This window comes from Tenrec ecaudatus, chromosome 4 (assembly GCF_050624435.1).
Source record: "Tenrec ecaudatus isolate mTenEca1 chromosome 4, mTenEca1.hap1, whole genome shotgun sequence".
In the NCBI taxonomy this organism is placed as follows: domain Eukaryota; kingdom Metazoa; phylum Chordata; class Mammalia; order Afrosoricida; family Tenrecidae; genus Tenrec; species Tenrec ecaudatus.
The window spans coordinates 52,379,640-52,401,265 of NC_134533.1; the positions used below are offsets into that span (position 1 = coordinate 52,379,640).

General features: G+C 42.7%; 1 protein-coding gene across 2 annotated transcripts in view; it reads right to left on the reverse strand.

Moving 5' to 3' along the window:
• Positions 1 to 1,168: 1,168 nt before the first annotated feature.
• Positions 1,169 to 21,626, reverse strand: part of LOC142444774 (L-lactate dehydrogenase C chain-like) — a 36,618-nt gene continuing 16,160 nt past the window's right edge. For both annotated transcript variants that reach the window (XM_075545992.1, XM_075545991.1), the window contains 4 exons: positions 17,022 to 17,195; positions 8,144 to 8,261; positions 5,185 to 5,308; positions 1,169 to 1,333 (listed from right to left, as the gene is read on the reverse strand). In XM_075545992.1, coding sequence (XP_075402107.1) covers positions 1,169 to 1,333; positions 5,185 to 5,308; positions 8,144 to 8,261; positions 17,022 to 17,195 — 581 coding nt within the window. The remainder of the gene's footprint in view (positions 1,334 to 5,184; positions 5,309 to 8,143; positions 8,262 to 17,021; positions 17,196 to 21,626) is intronic.

Genomic DNA, 21,626 nt, shown 5'->3' on the forward strand with positions numbered 1-21,626 from the left:
ACAGACACGCAGGCAGAATGGGTGCCCGGAGGGTGTCCACAGATAGAGGTTCGACAGAAAATGTTTGTAAATGAGATTTACACTCGCTGCAGAGAGCTCCGTGAACATGGCAAAGCATGCAGGGGTGGGGGTGGACAAAATTATGATGTAACCAAGTATTTTGGAAGCAAGAGTCATTGGACTTGAGGGACTAGGATCACAGTCAAGGGACACCACAGTCAATAGGTATAGAACCCAGTCCAAAAGGACAGGTTTTACCTTCTATTTGGGCGAGTAGCAGCTGGGGTCTTAAAGGGTCATCTAAGCTACAACTAGCGGGCTCTCCTCATCCAGAGGCAAAAGGAATGATGACCGTCAAAGAAACATGTGGACAATTAGGCCAATGGGCTAATGGACCGTGCCAACCAGCATTAGTCTGTGACCCTGAAATAAGCAGAGATAGAGGCTGCCGGCCACCATTACCAATTGTTCCAAAAGAGATCACATAAATCTGTGGGTCTCGACCCCTTTGGGGTTTCCAGATGCATAACAGTAGCAAAATTACAGTTATGAAGTAACAAAAATCATTTTATGGTTGGGGGGGGTCACCACAATGTGAACTGTATTAAAGTGTCTTGGCTTTAGGAAGGTTGAGATCCACTGACATAGTCATAAACTGTGTGGGAGAAAAGGTGAAACGAAACTAAAATGCCAGGCTTATTGTTCAACTAGAGATTGGTGAAATCCCTTACACACACCCATGATGTGCTCTGTAAATCCCCACCTCAGTCACAAGATGTTTAAGAAAGACAAAAAAAAAAGACAGGGCCCGAGGATCCTATGGGGCAAATCTGCTCTGTCACACATGGCCTGAGTTGGAATGGACTCGGGGGCCTAGCAGCAGCAGCAGCAGCAGATCCTGCTGAAGCTGAAAGCAATTCATACACATCTGGCACACCTTGGGGGCGTATTTTAAATCTGTAAAGGTTATGGATGTACCCTTTGTAGAGTGAGTGCTATTTATGATGGAGGGAAATCTTTTTTACCATTCCTTTTTCTAATTGCATGAGCCATGTCATAGGTCGCACTTTTTATTTATTTTTTACAAAACAGATAAAGGCGCTTCCAGTATGTGAGATACACCATCTGCTATCTTCTGTTCTTCAGAACGAGGGTGCATGAAAAGGCTTTAAAATTCGAGGTCCTTCAGGATGCTGGATAGGTTTTTTGCACTCTTTTTTAAAAGGGCCTCCTCCTCGGGGCTCAAGTTCACTTTCACTATGTCCGATATCCCATTCTGCCCCAAGATACAAGGGACACTGAGGAAAATGTCTTCTTTTATTCCATAAAAACCCTGAAAGATAAAAGTCGGTATTGATGTGCATGCGACATGAATACACTTACACGATAGAGAAAAAATAACCATGCAAGAAAGGGTACTTCAGAAGAAGAACAGGCAGCAATCAATTATGCTTTTCCTAGTGTCAAATCTTTATGCATTGTCTGTAAGGTATAAATCACCCTCAGGCCGTGTCCAGTAAAAGCTAGGAATCTTAGTCATTCCTCACAGTACTCCATCCTCTCTGCCTTTTTCCCGCGGAACCGTCTGGGATGGCTGCTTACTCCCCACACACTACCCTGTGTGAACAGACCAAATTGTCCTCCCAAAGGATGTGTGGGTGCCTAACCCCTCTCTATCCTTGTGAATGGGATTGGTTTGAAGATATGGTCAATTAAGTTGTACCAGGCCTCGACCAGATCCCTCTGAGTGAACTCTTTTCTTTTTAAAATCATTTTACTGAGGGCTTGTACAACTCTTATCACAGTCCATCCATCCATTGTGTCAAGCACATTTGCACATTTGTTGCCATCCTCATTCCCAAAACATTTTCTTTCTACCTGAGCCCTTGGTATCAGCTCCTCAGTTTTCCTCTCCCTCCCCGGAGTGAAGGCTTATCAAACGGAAGAGCAGACGTGGCGAGAGGGCCACACAGGAGAAAGGTGTCATGTGAAGCTCTGTCAGCAGCAAAGGAATGCCAAGGGCTGCCGGAAGAAACGGAAGCGAGAAGAGAGCCCTAGAACAGGTCCTCACTCAGACGTCACAGTGAGCATCGCCAAGGCCAAGGCCCTGAATTGGACTCGAGCCAGCAGAGCCATGCTCTCAGGTCACCACCACAGAGTGGGTGTCCTGAAGGTCCTAAGAAACTAAGAGACCTTGTGTCCTCAGAACAGGAGGGGTGATCATTATTGTGTCTCTCCCGTGGTTTTGTAAAAGCAGAAAAAACATTCTGCCTCTATTTTTTAGACCGATCAGCGGATCATTTCACAGCCGCTCCTTGAGAGAAGGACCAAGCCCCCTACGCCCATCAAGATTTGCAGCGGTTCTGCTCTGTCCTCTGGAGTTCCTGTGGGTCCAGAATTGACTCAATGGCAGTGAGAGGCACATTTAACCACCTCTGGAGATATTTTTGGTTCGTATGGTGGGAAAGGCACTCCACAGAAAACTAATGGATAGAGGCTGATAACATCCTACTGCCTAAAACACAAAGACTCGGCTGGCCTAAACTCTCAATAATGCCAAGGTTCAAAACGCCTAGTGCACTCCGATCAGTTTTCCATTCCCTTCACTTCATCCAGCAGATCCTACTGAGAACACTACTGACCGCTGTCACTGGGCCCTGCAGGCATCTGCCTTCTCATGGTCGTGAGTTCTCATCAGTCAGCAGCAGCGGATCATCCCTGCATCTGGAAGCATTCTCCGGTCGTTGGGCTCGTTCTCCTGATTCCATATTCTCCTATTTCTTTTAATTCTCTGGCTGCCACTTCTTGGACACCTTTGTGGATTCACATTATGATTTCCACTTTTAAATATTGGAATTCCGTAAGGGCCAATCTCAATTTTTATTGAGCTTTATACATTCTCCCTAGGCTTAAAGCTAACACCTGTAAGGGGGACATCTGTTGTCTTTTCCCATTTAGCATCTCTTCTGTTAGGGCTCATGTTCATGTTCAACTCAAACCCAAAAGTGTTTGATGAGTTCCCCCAAACTTACACAAAGCTGTCTCCTAGTATTTCTCCTTGAGTGCCTTTCAAGGCACATCACTTCAACTTGTCTGTAAACTGCAAATATGTCCTTTAAACTTGGCTCTCCTTACACCGTACAAACAAAACTCTAAGAATTGACCTGTCACTCCATCCATCCCCACTTCACCCCATTACCCAAACCTCTAAAGTTTATCTCCTAAGTGTGTTGTTGCTGTTAGGGGGTGTTGAGTCAGTTCTGAGTCATAACGACCCTCGTGTTCAACAGAACAAAACACTGCCCAGTCCTGTGCCATCCTCGCCATTGTCACACATGGCTGAGCCCATTGTGACAGCCTCTGGGTCAATCCATCTTGTGGAGGGTCTTCTTCTCTGTCACTGCCCCTCCACTTTACCAAATGTGATATCCTTTTCCAGGGACTGGTCTCTCCTGATAATACAAAAATCTCCCCCCCCAACAGAGATTTTTTAAAGCTATGAAATTTAAAAATTTTTTTACACAACAACCTTATCACCTTCAAAGTACTCTCCATTACACTTAATACATTTTCCAGTTCTGCAATCCCATTCTTGGAAACATTTTTTGAACTCATCTGTTTGGACAGCTGACAGCACAGCACCTCCCTCATTTTTTTCTTCACCTCTTCTGCCTTATCAAATCACTGTCTTTTCATGTCCCTCTGCAGTTGCGGAAACAAAAAGAAGTCTTAAGGAGCGAGGTCAGGTGAGTACGGTGCACGAGGCAAGAAAGGCATGCTGTTTTTGCTCAAAACGGGAGCACTGAGATGGATGTATGAGCAGAGGGCATTGGCATACGGTCACAGCCAGTCCCCCGTCTGCCCCAAATCAGGCCTTTTTATCACACACTAGTTATGCAACCTTTTCAGAACTTCTAAATAAAAAGTGTGATTAGCAGTCTGATCTGGTAAAACAAACTCCTTGTAAGCTGTGTTCAACCTCACAACAGTTTCTATGGCATTTTTCCCAAGCAGGAAAGAAAATTTCACAGCCACATGCTGTTCTCTTAAATCAGCCATTACAAAGAACAAGATTTAAGCAAAACTGCTTTTACGAAAAAATTCACTCTGACCAGAGAGAACCTTCCCAGGCAATGCCCCTGGGTGCACTAACTCAGAAAGGGTTGCTCAGTGCTTGCCTCGCAGGGAAAATGCATAGTATGAAAGTTCCACTCTACCCAGTGCAATTCCAGTTGGGGGGGGGGTTACCCCCTTTTATGTCCAAAGTGCATGAGATGAAATCTTGGCATCCTTGCTTTTAAGGAGCATTCTGGGTGTACTTCTTCCACGGCAGATGTAATATAACGTAATGCAGATCCGTTCCCTTCTCCTCACCTCTACGGCTACTCTCCTTGCTATTCCGAGAAACTACATACCCTCTTAGCAAGTTTCCCCATGTCTATTCTCGTCCCCTTCCAATCTGTTCTCTCCATCACTAACACAAATTTGTGATTCCCTTGTGTAAAACCCCTTGATGCCTTTCTATTGCTCTTTTTATTTTATTTCAAAGTTATAATGCACGGCTTGAGACACAGGAAAGGAAAATAGAGAGAGAGAGAGAGAAAGCTGGTTAGAGATCTGAGGAAATCTAGAAAGAGCTCTTATGGTAAAGACCCAAATGCCTGTTAAGGCTTTCAGTGGCCTAACTGCTGTTTACTTCTTCAGCCTTAGCAAATGCTCTCTTTTCTTTGTTCTCTGCCCTTCAGTGTGCTATGCTTTCATCTGTCTCCAATGGGTCCTGTATTCCAGTCTACCTCAGAGTCTCTGCACATGTAGTCCTTCTTCTTAGAATACCAGTCCATCCTTGTAAATTAACTCCTATTTATTATCCAAATTTCAGATCACATTTTACACTCTGAAGAAGTCTTCCCTAGCCACCACCCATTGTCCCTCCCCAGAGCGTTGTACATGGTCAGGGTGCTGCAGTTTTGTTATCACCGCCCTTACTGAAACTTGCTATGCCATGCTTAATTTTGTAATTGTTCTATGAGCTCTATTCCCCTCAGTACATCCAAGGAGGGCTAGACCGCTGTCATGTTTTCTCATTACTGTATCCTAATCGTCTTGCAGGATGCTTATCATTTAGCACCATTCAGTGAACATTACAGGAAACCGTGATGAGTGGGGCTTTGGGTTTGTGCCTACCTTAACAGTAGTGGAGATTGGATGCACTCTTCTAAGATTTTTCAAGATTGATAATGCCAAATTGGTCACAGACAGTCCAACGGCCCAGTTGGTGTACCCTTTCATCTTGATGACTTCATAAGCACTAGAGTTATAGAAAATAAAATCAGATTCATGTACGGGTGAAGACTGTGGAAATAGCAACTTGTTACCGATATTTACCACAATAAAACATGACTTGGATAAATACTGCTTCTGAACAACAGCAGAAATCAAATTCACCAGAAGTCACCACAAGGAACATATTCTTCAAATCTCTATTTTAAAGCATTCTATTAAAGTTTTTTTCAAGGGGTCCTTCTAGAAATCATTTATGAACAAGCAATAGAAGATACTCTGCTAAAAAAATAAAGAAGATACTCTGCTATGGACTGTGATAAGAGTTGTATGAGCCCCTAATAAATTGTTTTAAAAAAAAAAGAAAATGATCAGGGCAAAGAATGTACAGATGTGTTTTATACAATTGATGTATGTATGTGTATGGATTGTGATAAGAGTTGTATGAGCCCCTAATAAAATGTTAAAAAAAGAGAAGATACTCTGCTCATAAACTTCACTATTCCCTCTAAATAACAATTAATTCATCTTTCTTTCAACATCAAGGCAGAATGCTGGGACATATGCCCCACTCAAGATGAGACTAGTTTTGAAGATTTTCTGTAACTTTGCTTAAATATTCAAACATAGTGTTTTATCTTAAACATTAACAGATGCCTCTCTGGACCATTTCTAAGTGTTACTTTGTGGCCAATGTGATGTAATATAGTTGTAAGCAGTGCGTATCCACTTTTCTCAAGACTGTGTTACCAATGACAAGCAAGCATGGGAATATGTTCATAAAAGATTTTCAAAGGAAAATCCCACAATCCTAACCATAAATCCTTTTAAAATTCAGTCTCCAAAAAATGTAAGTTTTTATAGAAATTATCATGTTATTAATAGTGATAATGTTGAGTGATTGGTATACAGGGCATTTTATCATCTTCATACTTTTCTGAATGCACTTATCTTTACAATAAACACCCATTATAGTCTTTCATTGCGACCGGCAGTGGCCTCAGGTCTGGATTAATAGTCAAACTCACAGGATAGAGATGCTGTAACTTGGTACTGATTTTTAGACTTGTGAAATGCTACAGGACAGGAAATGCAGCATAGACACCATTATCATTTTTATCATGACGTCTTGAAACCACCTAGACAGTTCCCAAGTTCAAAAATGCAGATAGCATGTGTGATTGCCCCTCTGAGGCACTTCACAAGAGGCTAGGTGATCAACTTCGGGCAGGTCAGCTGTTGAAAACCCTGTGGGTGTACAGCTATACCTGCGAGGTCACCATGTGTCACCATCAACTCCTGGGTGCATCATATTAGAACTAAATTAACTCTATTGCATATTATGAAACTCTTAGCTTGGACGAGGGCTGGGCGAACTGGCAGTTAGCATGCGGACCCTGAGGCTGTGCGACAAAGGCTGTATAAGAAAGCGGTGAGAAACAAAGGCAGACACTTTCCTGGGCGGGATACTCTAACCCAAGGTAAACTTAGGCTGTTGTAAAACACATCATGCCACCTGCAGTGATGGGATCTGGAAGCTACACCTGAGCATTCATTCGCAAACCTCTTAAAGAAAACATTAATTCTCTATGCTGGATTTTCTGTCCATTACCCTCTCATCAAGCAAGCTAGATAAACTTATTATTTAGTATTATGGCTTGGCTTGTGTTCCCTCCCCTCTCCCCAAATACATGTTGTATATCCTAGGCCTGCAGTTATAATCCCACTTGGAAATAAGTTGTATTTGTTATTTTAAAGGGGCAGGGTTAGTGTCGGTGAATGTAGGCTATATCTTGAGTCAATTCCTTTGGAGATACAGAGAGACAAAACCAGCAAGCTAGCAGCAGAGATGAAGCTCACTCACGAGAAGACTCTCAAAGAGTCAAGGGAGAGACGTCTTCCCCTCGAGCCAGCCCTGCAGTTGGACTTCTGAGACGGTGAGAAGATGTGCTCCTGTCTGTGAAGGCATCTCCGTGCCGTAGTGGAGAACTAAGACACCAGGTTCAACAAAGCCGACTGCATCCTCAGAGTGCGACTGTCAGGCTAAACTCACGATATTGTCTCCATGCATTTTTATAATAAAAAATGCATTTAGAGAATAAAAACTTACCCACAGGCACTTTTTTGTTGTACTGGTTGCCTTTTTAGCCTCTGCACTAATTCTTACACAGTTATATAAAGTTGCTATCAGAGAACTATAGTAGGATTGTTGCTTTTATAGATTTTATATCCCAAATTTGAATATTCAAAAGTTCAATAACTTCTACTAATATACAGCTTAACTAAAACATGAAAGAGAATTAGGTCTACTATCAAGGCTGATGTATCTAAGGTAGAAACTTTGTTAATATGCAAACCCAGTTGACTTTTGGTCATGCAGCAGCTTCGTGTTTCTGATCATTAAGTCATGATGATGTACACTTGATAAATAACAGACTGTCCAGAGGAGTCTGCAGGTGCTAACCTCGTTAATCTTTCCAACAGCCCTCTATGGTAGGTTTACTGTTATCTCTACTTAAAGATGAGGAAACTACACATTAAACATTTTAAGTAAATTCCTAAGCTCAAACTACTACTAATAAATGATAAAGCCAATCTGGCTCAAAGTCCATATCCGTGATCATTCTGCCATATTATCTCTCGGATATATCATAGCTCTCATAAATCAATAAAGACTTTTCTGTTCTCAAAAACACCTAAAAGAAAGTGGTGCATGAAATAAGTGTGAATTTAGGAATTTGCAAAAACCTGAAGTTATTTATTAACTTCACAGATAGCAAAGATTAGTTATAGACTCTCATCTGTAAAGTTTGTCCATAGGCCTAATGATTAAAGTACTGAGAAAATGATGAAGTGTCATTACCTGCCAATAACTTCTTTGTGGATACCTTTCCAGTTTTCTTTGTCCTCGCTGGTTCCTAAATTAGGGTTCAGAGCCATCAGAGGAACACCGGCAACGTTGACCCCACTCCATAAGGGCACTACGGGAAGAGACGGGGCGTGAATGTTTCCTCCAGCGGGTGAAAGGTAAGCTATGCAACTATTCCGTGTTGGAAAAATATACGGCAGCATCTCTTTATATGCAAGATATAAAAGGCAGACTCCAACAGCAAAAAAATGATGACGATAATATTAAAAGCAACTACAGCGGACAGAACAACAGATTAATACTGTGCCTCTCACTCGCAACACAAAAGCGGACGGGAAGCAACTGTTGATCTAAAACCTACATCCAGTTCAACTGTCATTCAAGAGTTAGATAAAAACTAAAACAGCTTTGTATGGAAACAGAGAATATACTTCAGGAAGAAATTGATTGAATCCAGAGGAAAGTGCTAAATGAAAGAAGTGCAGATGGGCCCAGAAATCTAATTGACTATTAACCATCTAAGCAAAACTAACTGCAACTACTTCTATAGATATAATGATATTCAGAGTAACATAAAACATTTTAAAAAAAAAGAACTCACTGCCATCAAGTCAATGCTGACTCCTAGTGACCCCCACCCTCTATGGGTTTCTGAGACTGTAACTATTTACAGGAGTAGAAAGCCCAGTCTTTCTCCCTTAGAGCTGCTGCTGGTTTTGAACTGTTGACCCAATGTGTAACCACTGTACCACTATAGGATTCAATCATTCGACATAACCCAGAAACATGGTGATCAAATTTAAAGAAGTCTAAGGTCTTTATTGCTCCAAGAAAAGTAGAGATGCAAATGTTGAAGGAAGAACTAGATAGTGCCCAGCTACCACTCTCAATTGCCTTGAAACTGATTACATTAGAAGCTCCTGCATATATATACTGGGAGGAAAATGTGCAACAAAATGTAAACTCACTAAAAAGACCAGGCTTCCTGGTCTGATGGAGACTGGTGGAACCCCCAAATCTATGGCCCTTCATGTCTGGAAATGAACTCACCCCATGGCTCCATTTTCAGTTAAGCAATAGAAAGGTCTACAAGGAGAACACCTCAGACGAATCAAACATGAGGTAGAAGGGTGGCATTCACCCCAGGACAAAGCTCACAAGGTTAGGAGAGAGACTGGAAGCAGGAAGCACAGGGAGGAAGTAGATTTGTGGCAGTACACTCTGGGGACTGAAATCAATGAGATCAAACAAAATATCTGTGAATTGTTCACCGGAAAACTGATCTGCGCTGTAAACCTTCACCCAGTTAAAAATTTTTAAATGTAAGAAAAAGAAAAAAATTTAAAAACCAGTCCAGGAAGATTAAAATGGACATTCCCTGGTGCGCCCCAACTCTCTCAATAAAGAAACAACACAACAACAACAAAATAAAATAAATTTTAAATGTTTAAAAATACATAAACATTTACAAAATGCACCGTGCACCTGTCAGTTTGCTGCGCTGTGGTGGCTGGCATGTTGCTGTGACGCTGGGAGGTACACCGCTGGGGTTTCATACACCGGCAGGGTCACCCACAGTAGCAGAAGTTAGCGGGGTTTCCAGATGAAGACAGACTAGGCGAGAGGACCTAGTGAGATACTTCTGAACAACCCGGCCTGTGAAAACCTTCTGCGTAACAGCAGAACATTCGCCAGTGACAGAAGAGGAACGCCTTACACTGAAATGCACTCAAAAATGGGATGAAAAGATAATGGAACTTCCCCCAAAAAAACTTGACAGGAAGAGCTGGCTCCTCAGAGTGAGTGGACCTTAATGAGATGGAGGGAGAAGAGCGTTGGGGACTTTCACTTGCTGACGGGCACAACCGAAAAGCAGAAGGAACAACTGCAAGCATCGCGTATAATCAGGATATATGAAGTATATTTTTGGCAATCAATAAAATAAAATTGAACACATAGATATTGGTATCCGAGGTATTAGTAAACGGAAATGGACTGGCATTGGCCATTTGGGATCAGACCAACACATGGTCCCCTGTGCCAGGAATAACACATTGAGGCAGAATGGCGTAGCCCTCACGCCACAAAGGACATTTCAGAATGCATCCGGAAGCATAGCACTGTCGGCGATCGCACACTATCTCTATCCCTACAAGGAAGAGCAGACGACACAAACACTATTCAAACGTATGCATCAACAGCTAAACACTGAGAGGAAGAAATTGAAGATTTCACCAAAGTCTGCAGACGGAAATTAATCAAACATTTGTCAACGCAAACAAGGTGCATTGATGATTGCTGGAAAGTGGAAAGGGAAAACTGGAGGTGGGGAAAGGATAACTGGTTGTTGGAAAGTAAGGCCTTGGTGGTAGAAACAATGCTGGAAATCGCAGGATGGAATTCTGCAAGAGGAACACCCAATTCATTAGAAATGGATTTTTTCAACAACTCTTCCTCTGGACTGCATCAGATGGAAGATGATGAACTCACTTGACCTCATGCGTGGAAAGAGCTTGGAGAAGCTCAACCTCGTCAGTCAGAATAAGGTGGGATGTACTCATGTATTCAAGTTCACGTTGAAGCTGAAGAAAGGTACAACAAAAATCTACGTGGGCCAAAGCAAAGTGTTGTAGCTAGGTGTCAAATCAGTTCCAACTCATAGCAACCCTGTGCAACCGTGTGCACGACGTAATTGGCACTACCCAGTCCTCGGCCACGCTCACAGTGCTTATTATGTGCCCGCTGACCTGCCTTCGCACGAAGCATCCTGTCCTCTCCCTGAGAGCTCCTGATAACATGTCTGAAGTACGAGACAACATCTCACCAGCCTTGCTTCTTCTTTTTTTTTTTTTAATCATTTTATTGGGGGCTCGTACAACGCTTATCTCAATCCATACATCCATCCACCTTGTCAAGCACATTTGTACAAACACTTGTTGCCATCATCATTCTCAAAACATTTGCTTTTTACTTGAGTCCTTGGTATCAGCTCCTCATTTTACCCCTCCGATTCTACCCCCATCTCTCACTCACAAACTCTTGATAATTTATAAACTATTATTTTGTCATGGCTTACACTGTCTGACATCTCCCTTCATCCACTTTTCTCTTGTCTGTCCCCCAGGGAGAGGGTTATATGTAGATCTTGTAATCGGTCCCCCCTTTCTACTCCACCTTCCTGGTATCGCCACTCTCACCACCGGTCATAAGGGGTTCATCTGTCTTGGATTCCCTGTGTTTCCAGTTCCTATCTGTACCAGTGTCCATCCTCTCTTTGGTCTAGCCAGATTTGTAAGGTAGAATTGGATCATGATAGTGGCGGGGGGAGGAAGCATTTAAGAACTAGAGGAAAGTTGTATGTTTCACTGTTGCTACCCTGTACCCTGACTGACTCGTTACCTCCCCCTTCTGTAAGGGAATGTCCAGTTGCCTACAGATGGGCTTTGGGTCCCCTATGTGCACTCTCCATCATTCACAATGATATGATGTTTTGTTCTTTGATGAATGATACCCGGTCCCATCGACACCTCATGATCATACAGGCTGGTGTGCTTCTTCCATGTGGGCTTTGTTGCTTCTCAGCTAGATGGCTGCTTATTTATCTTCAAGCCTTTAAGACCCCAGACGCTATATCTTTTGATAGCCGGGCACCATCAGCTTTCTTCACCATATTTGCTTATGCACCCATTTGTCTTCAGTGATCGTGTTGGAAAGGTGAGCATCATGGAAAGTCAGTTTAATAGAATAAAGTATTCTTGCATTGAGGGAGTGCTTGAGTGGAGGCCCAATGTCCATCTGCTACCTTAATCTAAACCTATAAATATATGCACTTAGATCTATTTCCCCATTATCATATACATTTACATATGTACATGCCTGTATTTAGACCTCTATAAATGCCCTTTGCCTCCTAGTTCTTTCCTCTATTTCTTTTTACTGTCCTCTTGTCCCACGATCATGCTCAGCCTTCATTTGGGTTTCGCATACTTGCTTTTAAGGAGTACTCTGGCTATACTCTTCCAAGACAGATTTGTTTTTCTTGAAGTCCATGATATGCTTAATATGCTTCACTAGCACTATAATTCATAGGCATCCATCTTGTAGTCTTCCTAATTCACTGTCCAATTTTCAGTGCATATAAGGCCACTGAAAATGCCATGGCTTGGGTCAAGTGGAGCTTTATCTTCACTTCAACACTTTAAGGAGATCTTGTGTATCAGATTTGCCCAGTGCAGTACACCGTTTGATTCTGTGATTACTGCTTTCATAAATATTGATTGTGGATCTAAACCTTGACAACGTCCATCTTTTCTGTTTTGTCCTGATGTTGGCTGTTGGCCCCTTGTGAGGATTTGGGTTTTCTTATACTATGTTGTCATCTATAGTTGAGGTTGAAGTCTTTGATTTTCCTCAGCAAGTTTTTCAAGTCTCTCTCGCTTGTTAACGAGCCTTCTTCCAATCGGGATGTCCTGATGTCGGGTTCTTCATTTAGTCCAGTGTCTTAGATTATTGGCTCTGCATATAAATTGAGTAAGTATGGTGAGAGGATACAATCCTGACACAAACATTTTCACATTTTAAACCGACTTATTCCCTTGTCCTGTTTCAACGACTGCCTCTCGGTCTCTTTAAATGTTGTTGAATGATCATAGGTAAAAATTTATTTGCTTTTGACATCAACGATGCTGTTTAATAATTTCCACACTCTGTTGGGTCCCCTTGCTTTGGAATGAGTACAAACACAGATCTCTCCCAGTGTTGGCCAGGTAGCTTCCCATTCACGTCATCAGCTTGTTGAAACATTTCTATTGATAGTCCACCAATTCCTGGAGCCTTTTTTGGCTAAGGTTGTCAGTGCAGCTTGGACTTCTTTCAGTACCATGGGTTCTTGATCATATGTTGCCTCTTGAAATATCAACCAGTTCTTTTTTTTTTTTTTTTCTTTTTTTTTTTTTAATTATTTTTTATTTTTTAACAAATTATTGGGGCTGATACAATTCTTTTCACAGTTCATACATATACATACATCAATTGTATAAAGCACATCTGTACAGTCTTTGCCCTAATCATTTTTTTCTCCTCTTTTCTTCATTTACATTTTATTAGGGACTCCAACAACTCTTACCACAATCCATACATATACATACATCAATTGTATAAAGCACACCCATACATTCCCTGTCCCAATCATTCTCAAGGCATTTGCTCTTCACTTAAGCCCCTTGCATCAGGTCCTCTTTTTTTTTCCCCCCCTCCCTCCCTTTTCCCCCCTCCCTCATATGCCCTTGGTAAATTATACCTCGTTATTTTGTCATATCTTGCCCTATTCGGGGTCTCCCTTCCCCCCTTCTCTGCTGTCCCTCTCCCAGGGAAGAGGTCACATGTGGCTCCTTGTAATCAGTTCCCCCTTTCCAACCCACTCACCCTCCACTCTCCCAGCATCGTCCCTCACGCCCTTGGTCCTGGAGGTATCATCCACCCTGGATTCCCTGTATCTCCAACCCTCATATGTACCAGTGCACAGCCTCTGTCCTATCCAGCCCTGCAAGGTAGAATTCGGATCATGGTAGTTGGGGGGAGGAAGCATCCAGGATCTGGGGGAAAGCTGTGTTCTTCATCGATACTACCTCACACCCTAATTAACCCATCTCCTTTCCTAAGCCCCTCTATGAGGGGATCTCCATTGGCCGACACTTGGGCCTTGGGTCTCCACTCTGCACTTCCCCCTTCATTTAATATAATATATATATACGCATACATATATACATATACACATATATACACATACATACACACACTTATATCTTTTTTTTTTTTTTTGCATGATGCCTTATATCTGGTCCCTTGGGCACCTCGTGATCGCACTGGCCGGTGTGCTTCTTCCATGTGGGCTTATTTGTTTCTGAGCGAGATGGCCGCTTGTTCACCTTCAACCAGTTCTTTTTTAAAAAAATTTTTTATCAACCAGTTCTTTATGGTAAAGTTACTCTGTGTATTTTTTCCATCTTCTTTCGATGCTTCCTGCATCATTCAGTACTTTTCCCATGGAATCCTTCAACAGTTACTCGATGCTTGACTTTTTCCTCAGTTCTTTTATCTTAAGTTTTACTGAGCCTGCTCTTCCTTTTGGCTACTTAACTCCAGATCTTTGCACATTTCATGATAATACTTTATTTTGTCTTCTCTATTTGCTTTTTGAAGATGTCTGTTCAACTGAAATAAATCCATTTTTATGTCCACTCCAAAAAAGTCTAATCCAACAAAATGCAGAAATTGTCAAACAGTATCATTAATATCACCTGAAAAAATTTGCTGAAAGATAATTTTTAAATGTTTACAGCAGTACGTCCCCAAGGAACTTCCAGAAACTCATGCCAGATTTAGAAGAGGCCATAGAGGCAAAGAATATTACTGCTGATGTAAGCCAGATGCTGGCTCAAAGTAGAGACTACAAGAAAGATGGACTGTGCAAAGGCATTCAACTGTGTGGGTCAAAAGAAATCATGGCTAACATTTCAAAGAATGGAAATTCAAGCACACTTAATTGTGCTCATGCAGAACGTGTACACAGACCAAGAGGCAGTAATTTGAACATATAGAAGAAAAGATGCATACTGTTTAAAATCAGGAAAAGTGTGCATTAGAGTTGTATCTTTTCACCATACTTATTCAACTTGCATGCTAACAGAGTTATGAGCAAAGCTGGCTATATGAAGAACAGGGCCTCAGGTTTAGAGGAAGGCTTGCTTCCAACCTGTGATAGGAAGATGACGGACAACAGAAAAGTGGTGAAGGGAGACGTCAGACAGTGTAAGACATGACAAAATGATAATAGTTGATAAATTATCAAGAGTTCTTTAGGGAGGGAGGGGAAAAACGAGGAGCTGATACCAAGGGCTCAAGTAGAAAGCAAATGTTTTGAGAATAACGATGGCAACAAATATATAAATGTGCTTGACACAATGGATGGATTGTGCTAAGCATTGTACAAGCCCCCCAAAAATGATTTTAAAAAAAGAAAAGAAAGTGTAGCGGGTTTGACCCACTTACTAACAAAGATGAAAGGCAACAGTCTTCAGTATGGATTACACCTCAACTGTAACAAACCCACAAGCCTCACATCTGGACCAATCAGCAGTGTAATGGTTAACAGAGAATATACTGGGGTCGGCCAAGGCTTCATCTTATTGGAACCTACCATCAATAGCCAAGGAAACTGACGGCGGAAATCAAACCATCGCTTTTTTAATATGTTAAAAGCAAACTGGCTGTGGCATTTTCAATGGCCCTGTATGCATATGAAAGCTGGGCACTGAATAAAGAAGACTGAAGACCGGGTGCTTTAAATTATGGTGTTGACTATAAGAATATAAGAATATTGACTATACCACGAACTGCGGGAACCAACAAAATCTGTCTCGGGAGAAGTACGGCCAGAGTGCTCCATGTAAGAGAGGCGGGGGCGGCACTTCTCCCATCCTTTGCACTTGTAACAGGAGAGACAGGTCCCTACAGAGCACCAGAGGGCTCGGTAACATGAGGGCCAGCAGAGAAGGACGCTCGTGATGAGAGGGATTGGACAGGGGCTGCAGCAGCCACCACAGACAAGGCACTGGTCCCGAGGATCGCGCAGGTCAAGGCCGTGTCGCGTTCGGTGGTGCTTGGGGTCATATGAGCCGGAATTGACAGGACGGCCCCAACAGCAACAATTTTCAAAGTAATTACATACTCTATAAAGTAGAAGTTGGCATGGACTCCCTGGGGCAGTCCTACCCTGGCTAATAGGGAGACTGTGAGCAGCGACTCACTGGCAGGCTGAGGCGTCAGGCGGAGGAAACTCACTGGGGCCTTCATCCACAGGAGGGCCCTGCAAGTGGATTTTACTGCGATGCACAGGCTGCGGCACACCAGCTGCTCAGAATTTAAACTAGTACAAGTCCCTCCTCTGATCTTGGGTTTAATTTGAAATATAGACTTTAAATGAGTAAGTGTCATGGTATATGAGCTACACGGTAATAAAACTGCTAGAAACTAAACACAACACATTTAAGTGTCCAGATGAGGACGACTTTTAAAAGAGCTATTTGAGTTGCATACGATTTTAAGAGAGGCAGCGAAAGTAATGAAGCAGATAGATTGCCATGCAGGAGAGACTCATCGCTGGAAAGGATACTGTGCTTGTACAGTGGCTGAGTGGTGCGCAAGAGGGAGGCTTTTTGACAAGGACTGACACAGTGACTGCATCTATGAACCCCGGCCTAAGAACACCTGTGAGGATGGCCCAGGGCCCAGCCCCGCGTTTTCCTCTAGTGAGGACAAGCTTGAGGCAGATATAGTTATGTTACAATTTAACTTAGTATCATTTGTGTTCTTCTTTGACCCACGTTTAATTATTTTTTTTTTCTGCTTTCTATTATTTTCTCCTTTCTCTGTGATTGAGGTTTTTCTGTTTTATTTTTGTTGACCTTTGTGGAGCTTTTTAAAATATGAATTTCTTACTATTAAATCAATATAGATAAATCTATGGAGGTAAGAACTAGATGAATAGTTCCTTACTAGGGGTGGTAGTGGAGTGAACTCATAATAATAGGTGCTACAAGGAACAACATGTCTTAAAATTGATTGTCATAATGATTTCACAACTGTTTTAACGTATTTAAACCACTGAATTATAAGGTACATGAATTGTGTGTCAATTACACTGCTCAAAAACAGGGGAAGAAAGATTGACATGAATGGCATTCGTAGGAATGCATCAGGAAAATACTAATGGAGTGCAAACTGCACGTCTGCATTAATATAAAAACAGATTTTAAAGAAGATAAATACTCTCAGAAGAAAGGTGGTTGCATAAGGTTAAGTTTATAGTTACCACTAGAATCTCCATGTTCGCCAATAATCCAACCATGACAACTGCTGGGATGCACACCTAGTTTCTCTCCAATCAAGTAACGGAATCGGGCAGAGTCGAGATTACAGCCACTTCCAATGACCCTACTGGTGGACAAGCCACTCAGCTTCCAAGCCACGTGTGTCATAATGTCCACTAGGAAGAAAAAGTTCTCATTAGAAAAAATTCACAGTAACTTTTTAAATTACAATTTTCTGTACTGCATTGATAATTCAACTGCCTTGGGTTTGAATCCAAATTCATTATAGCATTCAAAGACAAGTAAATCAACAAAGAAATATAATCTCTCACATGGTGTTTAAAATGTTATTTTAAAACAAAACCTTCCTTGAGGTGCCATATGTGCCTCTCTGCTATTGAGCAATCCTCCGTCTCTAAGTGGCTGAGGGAGGACTGTGGAGTTCGGGTTACTTGTCGGGCAGCTAACTGCAAGGAACAGCTCATTAGCATATCTTTGCTAATATTGGTACTAGGGTTCATTCATGCATGGAATTATTCCAAAGTCTCTCTTTTTTTTTTAAATCACCTTATTGGGGCTCATATAGCTCTTACCACAAACCACCCTTCCGTCCATTGTGTCAAGCACATTTGAACATATGTTGCCATCATCATTTTCAAAATATTTTCTTTCTACTTGAGCCTTGGTATCAGTTCATTTCCCCCCCTTCCCCCACCCTCCCCAAACAAAGTTTCTTTAAAGATGTCTCTGTGATCAGTGGATGGCTCCAGACAAGTTTCTCCAGTAATGCAGCTCTGAATACAAAATGATTATCTCAAATCTAAATTCTCACCTCGTTCACAATAAGTTTTTAAAAATAAAGGTTATGTTTTAGAGGAAAAAATATCTTGAAGTCAGGACTAATAGCAAATGTTTAACAAAACTCAAGTAGACACCTTTCCAAATCATGGAGGAGGTGGGGAAAGGAAAACAAAAAGATGAATACAAGGAAGAAAAGGGTAGTGGGGTCATGGGGCATTAATCCACCCAAGGGGAGGGTATTGTTTATATCTCCACAGGGAAAGTGGGACCAGACTTCAACCCAGTGTCGCAAGCTGTGAATGCAATATCCCGGCGTGGAGTAGGGAACCAGTGGAAAGGTCTGGGAGGCTGGCCCCAGCACCATAAATTAAGTGGATTCCTGCCCCTCCCCCAAAAAGAATTTGTTCCAAAGGACGACATTGACTCTGCAGCTACGGGAGAGGGACATATCTGATCAGAGCACACGGGAGAAGATGAAGGGGCAGGAGGAGAGAGTGGAGCACAGCCTGGCCCACCAGGCCGTGATGATGATGTTCCTGAGTAGAGCAGCCAGTCCACAGAGAGAACAACATGGCTGGCCCCACTATGAGAAATGATGCCAATCAGTGACTAAGGGCGATACAGGGGACAGCACCGGAGACACAGTGTGGGAATTGCACCTGACCTGATCCCACCACACCGAGGCAAATCACTGGGGGAGTGCAGCGGAACAGCAAGGGAATGGAGTGGCAAGGTCCCCAGGGAATGCTGAAAGTGGACTTTGGGGCCAGGGCGTGGTGCCCCAACAGACTGGACTGGAAAATGCTCCTAAGGGCCAGCAAACGATCCCTGAACTAACTACAAGCTTTTCTCTTGTGAACTGTTTTTTTCTGTTCTTTGTCAGTGGTTTGTTTTTGTTTTGTTGTCTGGTTGCATACTGTTGCTTTGTTTTCCTCTGTCTTGTTTTCGTGCATGTTAGTGTCTCCACAGGTCTGTCTGAATAGGACAGGCTGGATGAACTATCTGGAGGAAAAACAACGGGACCGACAGTTCCGGGGGACTTGGGGTCGGGGGGTAAGGGGGATAAGGAAGTGGTGTTAACAAACCCAGGGACAAGGGAAAAACATGGGACCCCAAATGGTAGAGAAGGGGGAGTGGCAGGCCTGGTGGGAAATGATCAAGGGTAAGGTTGCTTAGAGAAGAGGTATACTCTAGCCCAGGTGGCGACGAAGCATGGTAGTAGGGCAGGAGGAAAGTCAAGGGAGATGGAGGAAAGAGCTAGGAGTCAAAAGGCATTCATGGAGGTCTAGACAAAGACATGTACATGCAAATATATGTAGGAGGATGGGGAAATAGATCTATGTGTCTATATTTATAGGTCAAGTATTAAGGTGGCGGAAGGAACTTGGGCCTCTACTCAAACACTCCCTCAATGCATGAATACCTTCTCTTATTAAATTGGAACTCTATGATGCTCACTCTCCCGACACAACGGCTGGAGCCAAAGTGGGTGAACAAGTAAATGTGGTGAAGAAAGCTGATGGTGCCCAACTATCAAAAGAGATAGTGACTGGGGTCTTAAAGGCTTGAAGATAAACAAGCGGGCATCTAGCTCAGAAGCAACAAAGTCCACATGGAAGAACACACCAGCCTGTGTGATCGAGTGGTTCCGAAGGGATCAGTTACCAGGCATCAAAGAACAAAAAATCATATCATTGACTGCACACCTCCATGATAGGATCGCTGAAGACAAATGGGTGCATAAGCAAATGTGGTGAAGAAAGCTGATGGTGCCCGGCTATCAAAAGAGATAGTGTCTGGGGTCTTAAAGGCTTGAAGGTGAACAAGCGGCCATCTAGCTCAGAAGCAAAAAAGCCCACATGGAAGAAGCACACCGGCCAGTGCAATCACGAGGTGCCAAGGGACCAGGTATAAGGCATCATGCAAAAAAAAAAAAAAAAGATATGTGTGTGAATGTATGTGTATATGTGTGTATATGTATATATGTATATATATACCATATTAAATGAAGGGGGAAGTGCAGAGTGGAGACCCAAGGCCCAAGTGTCGGCCAATTGAGATCCCCTCATAGAGGGGTTTAGGAGAGGAGATGGGTTAATTAGGGTGCGAGGTAGTATCGATGAAGAACACAGCTTTCCCCCAGATCCTGGATGCTTTCTCCCCCTAACTACCATGATCCGAATTCTACCTTGCAGGGCTGGATAGGACAGAGGCTGTACACTGGTACATATGAGGGCTGGGGGTACAGGGAATCCAGGGTGGATGATACCTTCAGGACCAAGGGTGTGAGGGGCGATGCTGGGAGAGTGGAGGGTGAGTGGGTTGGAAAGGGGGAACTGATTACAAGGATCCACATGTGACCTCTTCCCTGGCAGAGGGACAGCAGGGAAGGGGGGAAGGGAGACTCCGGATAGGGCAAGATATGACAAAATAACGATGTATAAATTACCAAGGGCACATGAGGGAGGGGGGAAAGAGGAGGGAGGGGAAAAAAAAGAGGACCTGATGCAAGGGGCTTAAGTGGAGAGCAAATGCCTTGAGAATGATTGGGGCAGGGAATGTATGGCTGTGCTTTATACAATTGATGTATGCATATGTATGGATTGTGATAAGAGTTGTATGAGTCCCTAATAAAATGTAAAAAAAGAAAAGAGGAGAAAAAATGATTAGGGCAAAGAATGTACAGATGTGCTTTATACAATTGATGTATGTATATGTATGAACTGTGATAAGAATTGTATGAGCCCCAATAAATTGTTATAAAACTTTGCCAAAAAAGGTTACAGGGAAGTTGTCCCACATAAAACAACAGTTTCTAGATGATCAAACATTTTAAGGACAGTCAGGAAGACCTCAAAGATGAGCCAAGAGGTTATGTTAGATGGATGAAGAGACAAACGTGGCTCAAGTCCAGAAATGCCCGGAAGCAGACATTAGACTTACCACTGCCGATGCTGTAGCTGAAACCTCACATGGCTCAGGACTTCCCATGTGATGGCAACATCTTAGCCTTAGCAGGCTTTTAGCTCCATGGATACCAAAAGCTTTCCTCAAAGGGCTAATCTTTGCATCAGTTTTTAAAGCAAGATCAAGAAACCCAGGTGGGGACTGAGCATGATAGTGGGACAGGAGGAAAGTCAAGGGAAATAGAGGAAAGAGCTGGGAGTCAAAGGGCATTTATAGAGGTCTAGATAAAGACATGTATGTATGCAAATATATTTATATATGAGGATGGGGAAATAGATCTATGTGCCTATATTTATAGGTTTAGTATTAAGGTAGCAGTACATTGGCCTTCTCATTCAAGTACTCCCTCAATGCAAGAATACTTTCTTCTATTAAATTGGCATTCTATGATGCTCACCTTCCCGACACAACCGCTGAAGACAAAGCTGGTGAATAAGCAAATATGGTGAATAAAGCTGATGGTGCCCAGCTATCAAAAGATATAGCGTCTGGGGCCTTAAAGGGTTGAAGATAAACAAGTGGCCATCTAGCTCAGAAGCAACAAAGCCCACATGGAAGAACACACCAGTCTGTGTGATCACGAGGTGTCGAAGGGATCAGTTATCAGGCATCAAATAACAAAAAATCATATCATTGGTTGCACACCTCCATGATAAGATCGCTGAAGACAAATGGGTACATAAGCAAATGTGGCAAAGAAAGCTGATGGTGCCCGGATATAAAAAGGTATAGTGTCTGGGTCTTAAAGGCTTGAAGGTAAACAAGCGGCCATCTAGCTCAGAAGCAACAAAGCCCACATGGAAGAACAACACCAGCCTGTGCAGTCACAAGGTATCGAA